The following is an 11,483-nucleotide window of genomic DNA, read 5'->3' as shown; positions in this document are numbered from 1 at the left end:
CGCCCGGGGACATATGTACCCCCCTGCCCCCCCCCCCCCCCCCCTTAGCTACGCCTCTGTATTGAGCCATCGGAAAGCCTCTGTTCAGGCTTGCTGCATACCGGCGATACTGCCCGGAAATCGGCAGTGTTGCATCCGCTGACCCACGCTCTGTGAATCGGCGGTGCAGTGGGGGGGGCAGTGTTGGATCAGCTGATCCACGCTTTGTGAATCGGCGGTGCAGGAGGGGGGCAGTGTTGGATCAGCTGACCCACGCTTTGTGAATCGGCGGTGCGGGGTGGGGGCAGTGTTGGATTAGCTGACCCACGCTCTGTAAATCGGCGGTGCAGGGTGGGCAGTGTTGGATCAGCTGATCTACGCTCTGTGAATCGGCGGTGCAGTGGGGGGGGGGGGCAGTGTTGGATCATGCGATCCGTGGGCTGGCTCTGGTGACTGCAGCAGTCACATTTGCGGGGACTGTCGGTTAGTTTCCCATCGCGACGAAGCAGGAGGCGACTGCATCTGCCATTCCCCGGTCCGCAGCGGGCCAGGGGCTCACCCACTCGCCGTGACGGCGCTCTACGGCGAAAGGGGGCCCACGTGAGCGCTCCAGAGGTTGGATTTGGCACCGCGCGCTGGAAGAGACGCGGGCTGGGTACGGGCAGTGCGTGGCGCGTCACTCCCAGGCTGGGGCGTGTGTGCGTGTGCACGCGTGTGACTCACGTATTCATCTGCTGCTCCACGCTCGCACGCACACACAGAGACGCCTGAGTCGTCCTTTATTATCATCTCGCACCCGCGCGTGTTCCTGCAGATGTCGAATTCTTCTTGCGGACGAATTCCAGATTTATCTGCAATGTAATAAATGTGTTCACGTCGATTTCAACCGTAATCATCTTTTTTTGGGGCTTAATTCGCTAACAAATTGACATTCGTAGCCTCTGCAGCTGTGTGCATTATTGCTGCAGCGGGCATAATTTTCTGAGGATTATATATACACGTTAGAATTATGCGTTAGCTCTTTGACCCGCGAGACCGATGTCGGGACATTAATGACCAGTAAGCGTTATTACGAGCTACCGGTCGTAGTGGATGTTCAGCAAACAGGACAGACAGACAGATAGAGACATTGCTGGATTAGAGTTGATCATCCTGCAGAAGTAACCATCCGTCGTGGATGTTCAGCAAAGGAGACAGACAGATAGAGACATTGCTGGATTAGAGTTCATCATCCTACAGAAGCTATCGTCCGTAGTGGATTTACAGCAAAGGGGACAGACATACAGAGACAATGCTGGATTAGAGTTGATCATCCTACAGAAGCTACCGTCCGTAGTGGATTTACAGCAAAGGAGACAGACAGATAGAGACATTGCTGGATTAGAGTTGATCATCCTAGAGAAGCTATAGTCCGTAGTGGATTTACAGCAAAGGGGACAGACATACAGAGACAATGCTGGATTCGAGTTGATCATCCTACAGAAGTAACCATCCGTAGTGGATGTTCAGCAAAGGAGACAGACAGACATACAGAGACATTGCTGGATTCGAGTTGAACATCCTGCAGAAGGCGGCTGTTTCCACGGCTGAGCGGTGGGCTGCGGGTCAGCACAGATGGATGTCCACAACGGATTTCTGCACAAATACGGTAACGGGACGTCTGGACAACACACGCGTGTTAGAAGCGTTATATATATGTTACGACTGTACCATGAAGAAGGGCAATTGCTCGACACGTTTCCTAAATATGTATTTGCCGTTCTATTGCAGTGTTATTGACGGATGTGTTGGGTGTTGTTGTTGTTATTTGTGCTTGTGCACCGGTGCCAACGCGGCATATGTGGGAACAACGCATGCGGATCCATTTGTAGATACCCCACTGATTTCTCATGATTCCACCCCTCATATTTACTTTATTAGCCACGGCTGAGTGGACATTGCGCATGAAGGAATGGGCTAAATAGTGGAAAAAATAAAATCAAGCAGTGCATGTGCTGAGATTGGCGAGGAACGTGCAGAGGCTTTGATTTAGAATCGTGTGTTCTCGATAGACTGCAGTACATTTTCAGTACTGTATTATTTTTAATGTGGTATCTATAAATGGATCTTCCTGTGTAACGTTACAGAAAGCATATACGGTATAATAAGATGATGATGTTCCGATTTAAAGCTTTCGTGACTGCAGGGATTCATCGTCTTGGTTCTTTCGGTGAAGTCACGTAGAAGGGAAATAATAAAATAAACAAATAATAAAATAAATCGCACGACGTTTCGGCCACAACGCAAGGACGGCTGCTTGCGTTGTGGCCGAAACGTCGTGAGAATAATTTTATTATGTTTTATTTTTATTATTTTATTATTTCCCTTCTACGTGACTTTACCGAAAGAACCAAGAAGAAGAAGATGATGATGATGTGTATGACGATGCAATATGCGAGTTGGATTACGACGATGATTAATGCAATTGATAAGCACGACTTATCGATTGTTTCCGACGTTAATGGCAATGATGACGTTTAACGATCGTGATGATGACGACGGTAATCACGATACATTTTTATTCCACGAGAATGGTGACGGTGAGTCATGGTGATGACGATGACGGTGGTTGCGATTATAATTTAAAATATGATGATCTACAATCACAATAATAAGGCTGACGATTTACGATCACGATGATTATGGTGATCATCATCATCATCATGATTTGTGAGACGACGATGCAATAATTTTCCCATCAACTCATCGATAATTAAAAAAAAAACCTCAACACAGTCGTCAATAAGTACTGCGTGGCCTTCAAAGTAGAAAACAATATTTCAACGACGTTTCGGGCAACGGCCCTTCTTGATTTATTGAGAGAACATCATACTACCTCATAATATCCTGACAAAAGCTCCATTCTTTTTTTAATATCTAATTTCTTAAAAGAACCGCTCTTTGTGCTTAGTTTCTTGTCCTTCCCCCGCACCTCCAAATGAGTATGGCTGGCCACGTACGGTGCGAAAGAAGTTCAACGTACGTAATAGAGATTTAATCTCGGCACGCCGTGCGTCCCTGCACCATGAACTCATCATGTCGATGATGTTGTGTGCTACAGATGCCTCCGCGCGCTCATGCTTTGGCATTAGTACAGTGTGCGTGGATTAACTGGGGGAGTCATATAATCTGCACAATGTCCCGGACGCTTTCCCGCACAGAGACAGAGAGAGAGAATTCGTTGCGACCCAGATTTAATCTCGCTGGGAATCCAACAACAAAGACAACGATCTCCCCGTGCAGCCTTAACAAGGGCTGTTGGCGAGCACCCATGAAGATCGCCACGGCACGGCCGCCTTTGTCTTCCCAGTGCTGATGTTCATTGCACAGCGCACCAGGTGCTTGTTTAAGGCTGAGTCGTCCTAGGGGAGGCTCTGCACCGGTTCAAAATTGCATCACTGGCCTTAGCTGTGAGCGGGAATTTAGCATGGCTGATGGACATCTGTAAAAAAAAACAAAGAGCTTTATAACTCATCGGGTTTTTCCAGTATAAATACATTTCTCTGAATCTGGCATCCGCACCTCGACGTCCACTCCTCCACAACCCCCTCCTCCTCCCCCCACCACCTCCACCACCACCAGGGGGATTTCTGGTGAAGCGCTGGCGGCAGCGTTACGTGGCGGTGGAAGAGGACGGCTCGTTGTACATCGCCAGGGGTCCCGGGGCGTGCCCGCGGGGCCCCATCGCCCTCCCGAGCGCCTGCAGGGCAGTGGTGCCGGGCCTCGAGGTGGGCTCCCTGCCACCGCTCCCGACAGGGGCCCGGCCCGAGTGCTGCCTGGCCCTGCAATTGCTGGGAGGCAAGCACGTGTTCCTGCTGGCGGGCGACGCGAGCGAGTTCAGGTGTGACTATTTGGTTCTTTCGGTAAAGTCACGTCTAAAGATAAAGTAATAATTCTTTGGTTCTTTCGGTTAAGTCACGTCTAAAGATAAAATAATAAATTAAATAATAGCATATTACGACGTTTCGATTGCAACACAAGCAATCGTCATCAGGCATAAAAGAAATAGCAACCAAAATCTAACTAGAAAACTATAGACAGACATACAAGCAGACAGACATCACAAGGACACACAGAGAGAGGACACACTATAGACAGACATACAAGCAGACAGACATCACAAGGACACACAGAGAGCGCTGGCGGCAGCGATACGTGTCCTCTCTCTGTGTGTCCTTGTGATGTCTGTCTGCTTGTATGTCTGTCTATAGTGTGTCCTCTCTCTGTGTGTCCTTGTGATGTCTGTCTGCTTGTATATCTGTCTATAGTGTGTCCTCTCTCTGTGTGTCCTTGTGATGTCTGTTTGCTTGTATATCTGTCTATAGTTTTCTAGTTAGATTTTTCTTGCTATTTCTTTTATGCCTGATGACGATTGCTTGTGTTGCAATCGAAACGTCGTAATATGCTATTATTTAATGTATTATTTTATCTTTAGACGTGACTTAACCGAAAGAACCAAATAATTATTCCTGCAGTCACGAAAGCTCAAAAATTAAGATAAAATAATAAATTAAATAATAGCATACGACGTTTCGATCGCAACACAAGCAATCGTCATCAGGTATAAATGAAAGAAAATGAAATAGCAACAAAAATCTAACCAGAAAACTATAGACAGACATATAAGCAGACAGATATCACCAAGATACAAAGAGAGAGAGAGAGAACAACACATAGGCACACAGAGAGAGAACGTCTCTGTGACGAGGTCACGAAAGCTCCAAATTAAGATTAGTTCAGGTGTGGTTTTTTTAATGCCCCCACTGTAATGCCATCGTGCTAGAGGCCGTATCTGCATTATAATTGCTATGGCTGAGATACAGCGTGGCATTTGGTGATAATAATTTATTTTTAACTGACATTTTATTTTTAAAAAGGGAAAATGTTACATTGTGATTATGATTTGTTAGAAATTTTATTATTTTATTTATCTTATCTGTTATTGTTTATTATTCATTTATTCTATTGCGACTTGTTGTGTTTGTCGGAGAAGCGGCGGTGTTGTTTATGTTGATGAAACTTGAGTTGTGCGCCTTTTGGCGTCATCTGGTCCAACACCATGTGAGACTAGGCTCTAAGAAAAGCTGTCTCGGGTGTGGGCCAATCAATTTAAAGGACAGTGCATACATTATCAGAGTTGTGTTTTTGTTTGCATTCCGACCGCAGGTATTGTGGTCAATGCAAACATGACTCCTTGTAAAAAAGGTGTCAGTTTTGTTGCCAGATAAAAGGGTAAAAAACCAATAGTCATATTTTGCTACTGGCAAAGGAGGTTCCAATGGACTAAAATGTATACAATGAAGAATAAAACAATACTCTTGCGCAAACACAAATACTGTAAATGTTAAATCAAAGCTAAAATAGAAAATTCCCTGCAACGAAAATCTGCTCGGGCAGATTACTTACAGATCGATGACAGCAATTAAAAACGAAGCTGCAGACACATTAAACATTAACACCGATATATAGCGTGAATATAATACTATATTACGTAAACAAACGCCCATATATGTCAAAGGCAATCACTCACATCACACCCGCAACCTTCCAAGGAGCATAAACCATCACGCGAACTCCGATCATCCTCGCAGCAACGGAGTTTGATTAACCATCGAATAAATACGGTCACCGCATCGCGTGCTTTCAGATGCGTTTCTGCGGCCGTCTGGAACGCTCTCCCGATATTAGGAAGTCACTTTAGCTATGCACTTTTAAATCATCTATAAGATTGAAAACTCATTTATTTAGAACTCCTTTTTGTGTTCAGCTTGTTGTCCTTCACCCCCCTCCCCCGCAACTCCGATTACCACGGTTTGCTACGTACGGTACGAAAGAGGTTCAACATACGCACGTACAGTGAGGGAAAAAAGTATTTGATCCCCTGCTGATTTTGTACGTTTGCCCACTGACAAAGAAATGATCAGTCTATAATTTTAATGGTAGGTTTATTTGAACAGTGATAGACAGAATAACAACAACAAAATCCAGAAAAACGCATGTCAAAAATGTTATAAATTGATTGGCATTTTAATGAGGGAAACAAGTATTTGACCCCCTCTCAATCAGAAAGATTTCTGGCTCCCAGGTGTCTTTTATACAGGTAAAGAGCTGAGATTAGGAACACACTCTTAAAGGGAGTGCTCCTAATCTCAGCTTGTTACCTGTTTAAAAGACACGTGTTCACAGAAGCAATCAATCAATCAGATTCCAAACTCTCCACCATGGCCAACACCAAAGAGCTTTCCAAAGATGTCAGGGACAAGATTGTAGACCTACACAAGGCTGGAATGGGCTACAAGACCATCGCCAAGCAGCTTGGTGAGAAGGTGACAACAGTTGGTGCGATTATTCGCAAATGGAAGAAACACAAAAGAACTGTCAATCTCCCTCGGCCTGGGGCTCCATGCAACATCTCACCTCGTGGAGTTGCAATGATCATGAGAACGGTGAGGAATCAGCCCAGAACTACCCGGGAGGATCTTGTCAATCATCTCAAGGCAGATGGGACCATAGTCACCAAGAAAACAGTTGGTAACACACTACACCGTGAAGGACTGAAATCCTGCAGCGCCCGCAAGGTCCCCCTGCTCAAGAAAGCACATATCTGAAGTCTGAAGTTTGCCAATGAACATCTGAATGATTCAGAGGACAACTGGGTGAAAGTGTTGTGGTTAGATGAGACCAAAATGGAGCTCTTTGGCATCGACTCAACTCGCCGTGTTTGGAGGAGGAGGAATGCTGACTATGACCCCAAGAACACCATCCCCACCGTCAAACATGGAGGTGGAAACATTATGCTTTGGGGGTGTTTTTCTGCTAAGGGGACAGGACAACTTCACCGCATCAAATGAACGATGGACAGGGCCATGTACCGTCAAATCTTGGGTGAGAACCTCCTTCCCTCAGCCAGGGCATTGAAAATGGGTCGTGGATGGGTATTCCAGCATGACAATGACCCAAAACACACGGCCAAGGCAACAAAGGAGTGGCTCAAGAAGAAGCACATTAAGGTCCTGGAGTGGCCTAGCCAGTCTCCAGACCTTAATCCCATAGAAAATCTGTGGAGGGAGCTGAAGGTTAGAGTTGCCAAACGTCAGCCTCGAAACCTTAATGACTTGGAGAAGATCTGCAAAGAGGAGTGGGACAAAATCCCTCCTGAGATGTGTGCAAACCTGGTGGCCAACTACAAGAAACGTCTGACTTCTGTGATTGCCAACAAGGGTTTTGCCACCAAGTACTAAGTCATGTTTTGCAGAGGGGTCAAATACTTATTTCCCTCATTAAAATGCAAATCAATTTATAACATTTCTGACATGCGTTTTTCTGGATTTTGTTGTTGTTATTCTGTCTCTCACTGTTCAAATAAACCTACCATTGAAATTATAGACTGATAATTTTTTTGTCAGTGGGCAAACGTACAAAATCAGCAGGGGATCAAATACTTTTTTCCCTCACTGTACATACAACATTCCCGCAGCCTTCACAGTCCACCCGCACCCCAACAACAACACCCGCACCCACGTGGCCCACGCGTTTCCCCCGTCAGCTCGCTCTGCACGGTTGATTGACGTGCGCTCTGTCACCATTCCTTGTGCCCCCGCAGGCGCTGGTTCGGCATCTTGATGCAAGCCAGGAAGGTGAGTGATGGGTACATCACGGCGCGGTCCAACCTCGCGTATTAAACGTTGTGTGCTTCGGCCCCCCAGCCCCCCCCCCTCATCCCCCAGGTCAGCTCACGCTCCCTCAAACAAACTCACCTATGGGACACTTATTTGCTGGTTACATAACAAAATAATAACATCTTCTTGGTTCTTTCGGTAAAGTCACGTAGAAGGGAAGTAATAAAATAATAAAACTAAAACATAATACAATTATGTTTTATTTTTATTATTTTAGTAATAATTTTAGTAATAAAATAATAAAACTAAAACATAATAAAACATAATAAAATAATACAAATAAAACATAATAAAATTATGTTTTATTTTTATTATTTTATTACTTCCCTTCTACGTGACTTTACCGAAAGAACCAAGAAGATGAATCCCTGCAGTCACGAAAGCTTTAAATCGAAATTTAAGGCATACATTATTGTCAACGCTTTTTTGTTTACATGTTTTATCATAAGTATGATGCTGGCGAATAAAGATCAGCCTTTCAGTATGCGTCTATTTGGTGTTAGAACATCTTAACACCTCCTGTATCATTGCCGGGAGGAGTAAAGCCTGTTATTGTTTCATCACGTTCCATTTTGTACGCACGAATGTTTCATTTTCGTTGGTACTGATATTCGTTGCTGCTGATTTTCGTTGGTAACTGATTTTCGTTGGTACAGTACTGATATTCGTTAGTATTGATTTTCATTGGTACTGATTTTCGTTAGTACTGATTTTCGTTGGCACTGATTTGCGTTGGCACTGATTTTCGTTGGCACTGATTTTCATTAGTACTGATTTTCATTGGTACTGATTTTCGTTGGTAACTGATTTTCATTGGTACGGATTTTCATTGGTACTGATTTTCATTGGTACTGATTTTCATTAGTACTGATTTTTGTTGGCACTGATTTTCATTGGTACTGATTTTCATTGGTACTGATTTTCATTGGTACTGATTTTCATTGGCACTGATTTTCATTGGTACTGATTTTCATTGGTACTGATTTTCGTTGGTACTGATTTTCGTTGGCACTGATTTTCATTGGTACTGATTTTCATTGGTACTGATTTTCATTGGTACTGATTTTCGTTGGCACTGATTTTCATTGGTACTGATTTTCATTGGTACTGATTTTCGTTGGCACTGATTTTCATTGGTACTGATTTTCATTGGTACTGATTTTCGTTGGTACTGATTTTCGTTGGTACTGATTTTCATTGGTACTGATTTTCATTGGCACTGATTTTCGTTGGTACTGATTTTCGTTGGTACTGATTTTCATTGGTACTGATTTTCATTGGTACTGATTTTCGTTGGTACTGATTTTCGTTGGTACTGATTTTCGTTGGCACTGATATTCATTGGTACTGATTTTCATTGGTACTGATTTTCATTGGTACTGATTTTGGTTGGCACTGATTTTCATTGGTACTGATTTTCATTGGCACTGATTTTCATTGGCACTGATTTTCATTGGTACTGATTTTCATTGGTACTGATTTTCATTGGTACTGATTTTCGTTGGCACTGATTTTCATTGGTACTGATTTTCATTGGCACTGATTTTCGTTGGTAACTGATTTTCGTTTAGTGCCGATTTTCGTTGGCACTGATTTTCATTGGTACTGATTTTCATTGGCACTGATTTTCGTTGGTAACTGATTTTCGTTTAGTACCGATTTTCGTTGGCACTGATTTTCAGTGGCACTGATTTTCGGCGGAGTATTGCTCACCGTTGCACTGCGCACTCGACCTCTCGACCTACAATCCCCATGGCAAACAAATGAGAACAACTCACAAGCAAGCAAGCCAAGCGCGCACACTGCTGCCAAGCCGTTCGGCCGTTTCCCCTTCGGTGGTCAATGTCACTGCGTCGTTGTAACCCCCCTGCCGTCGCAGGGCGTCCTGTGTCCACTGGACGGGCGACTCACGCCGTCTGCCTGGCCAGCCGACCCGGCCACTCGCGACAAACAACAGCGGCGCAGAGTCGCCGCCGCCGCCAGCAGCACCAGCACCGCCGCCTCACCATCCCCAGCGCTCTTCCGTCTCGTCTACGCTCCGCGCTACCCTCGTTCATCGCCGCACGCCGCCGCCGCCGCCGCGCAACCCGCCCTTCCGCCGTGCTACCACAGGCGACACGAGCGGCCCTGCGTGGACCTGGCCTTCCTAGTGACCGTCGAAACGGTGGCCGGGCCCGCGTTGGGCCTCGTGGCCCCGGGGTCGGTTGCCTCCATCGAAGGGGCAGCGCTGCGTGAGTGCATACTGGGGGCGATGGGCGGTGGCGGCGGTGGCGGTGGAGGAGGAGGAGGTGGAGGAGGAGGAGGTGGAGGTGATGCCACACTCTACCACGCTGGGACGGATGTGTTCCACGCGCTCGCTGGGGACGCGTACGGAGGAGATTTTGTGGATTACGACGGCTTCGAGGGCGCGGATTTCGGCGCGTTCTCGTTTTGAGGTGGCGTGGTGATCGCGTGAGGTGTCCCTTGTCCCCCGCAGCGGTCGTGTTAGTATTACTCACATTGATATTCACAGTTCGTGGGTGTTTTATTACTAAAATAGTGTTTAAGTGTATTTATAATGTAGGTAGCAGTATTACTCATGCTAGATTCCTCGTTCCCTGTGCACCCAGACGCTGCTCCGTGCAGCTCATTTCTGCTCGCTCCTTTCTACTCTTGCTCCTCCGCTCTCATCGTCACCCATTCACCACCCCCCCCTACTTATCATCTTCTTTCCCTCCTCCCCTGCCTGCACCGGCTCCACTCTTTCTTTCTCCCATGCTGCTCATCTTGAGCCCCCCCCTCTGGCGTGTCTCTCCTCTCGGTGGAGACTTTCACCCCGGCCTCCTTTCCCTTTCCCCCGGCGTCACCTCGGCCCCCTGTCTGCTGCACCCTCTGCTTCACCCTCTGCTGCACCCTGGCTGCTGCACCCTCTGCTGCACCCTCTGCTGCACACGCTGCTGCATCCCTCTGCTGCACCCTCTGCTGCACCCGCTGCTGCACCCGCTGTTGCACCCGCTGCTGCACCCTCTGCTGCACTCTGGCTGCACCCGCTGCTGCACCCGCTGCTGCACCCTCTGCTGCACTCTGGCTGCACCCGCTGCTGCACCCGCTGCTGCACCCTCTGCTGCACTCTGGCTGCACCCTCTGCTGCACCCTCTGCTGCACCCGCTGCTGCACCCGCTGCTGCACCCTCTGCTGCACCCTCTGCTGCACCTTCTGCTGCACATTGTCTGCTGCACCCGCTGCTGCACCCGCTGCTGCACCCTCTGCTGCACCCGCTGCTGCACCCTCTGCTGCACCCTTTGCTGCACCTTGGCTGCTGCACCCTCTGCTACACCCTCTGCTGCACCCTCTGCTGCACCCGCTGCTGTACCCTCTGCTGCACCCTCTGCTGCACCCTCTGCTGCGACCGGCTTGCACTCCCCTCCCCCCGTGGTGCGCTCCCACGGGCGGCAGCGCTGTACCCATCCCAGCGGCGCTCTTGGCCGGCGTAATGGCACGGGACGAAGACTTAACGCGCGCGCGCTTGACCGGGGGAAGCCTCGCTGAGTGTCGAGACTCTGTTCCAGGAGCGATCCTGCCAAGTGTTCACAGTAGCAGGGGCGCGATGTTGTTGTTCTGTGTGTGCAGCGGCATCATGGTGACCACTTCGTCAGCTGCCTCAGGGGGTGCGGCTTTCGGTCAGGTGGGGCCCCAATATTTGACGTTGCCTCGCACGGTCGCACCGAGGCTGTTACCTATACACGAGCTTGTTTGCCCGTCCTAGCACGGAAGCTGTATCATTTACGAGCAGAGTATAATTGATTC

General features: G+C 47.5%; 1 protein-coding gene across 1 annotated transcript; it reads left to right on the top strand.

Annotated features, from left to right (window-relative positions):
* Positions 1 to 1,542: 1,542 nt before the first annotated feature.
* LOC133339221 (uncharacterized) lies at positions 1,543 to 11,170 on the top strand. Its single transcript, XM_061547371.1, has 6 exons — positions 1,543 to 1,627; positions 3,601 to 3,859; positions 7,622 to 7,655; positions 9,577 to 9,970; positions 10,504 to 10,971; positions 11,133 to 11,170. Exons 1-6 carry the CDS (start codon positions 1,594 to 1,596, stop codon positions 11,168 to 11,170), a joined length of 1,227 nt encoding a protein of 408 aa, XP_061403355.1. The 5' UTR covers positions 1,543 to 1,593.
* The last annotated feature ends 313 nt before the right edge of the window (positions 11,171 to 11,483 follow it).

This window comes from Lethenteron reissneri, unplaced genomic scaffold, assembly GCF_015708825.2.
Source record: "Lethenteron reissneri isolate LAM-NWPU_2019-01 unplaced genomic scaffold, ASM1570882v1 scaffold_1666, whole genome shotgun sequence".
Classification (NCBI taxonomy): Eukaryota; Metazoa; Chordata; class Hyperoartia; order Petromyzontiformes; family Petromyzontidae; genus Lethenteron; species Lethenteron reissneri.
The sequence above is the reverse complement of the archived record's forward strand: the minus strand, read 5'-3'. Positions and strand labels throughout refer to the sequence as shown.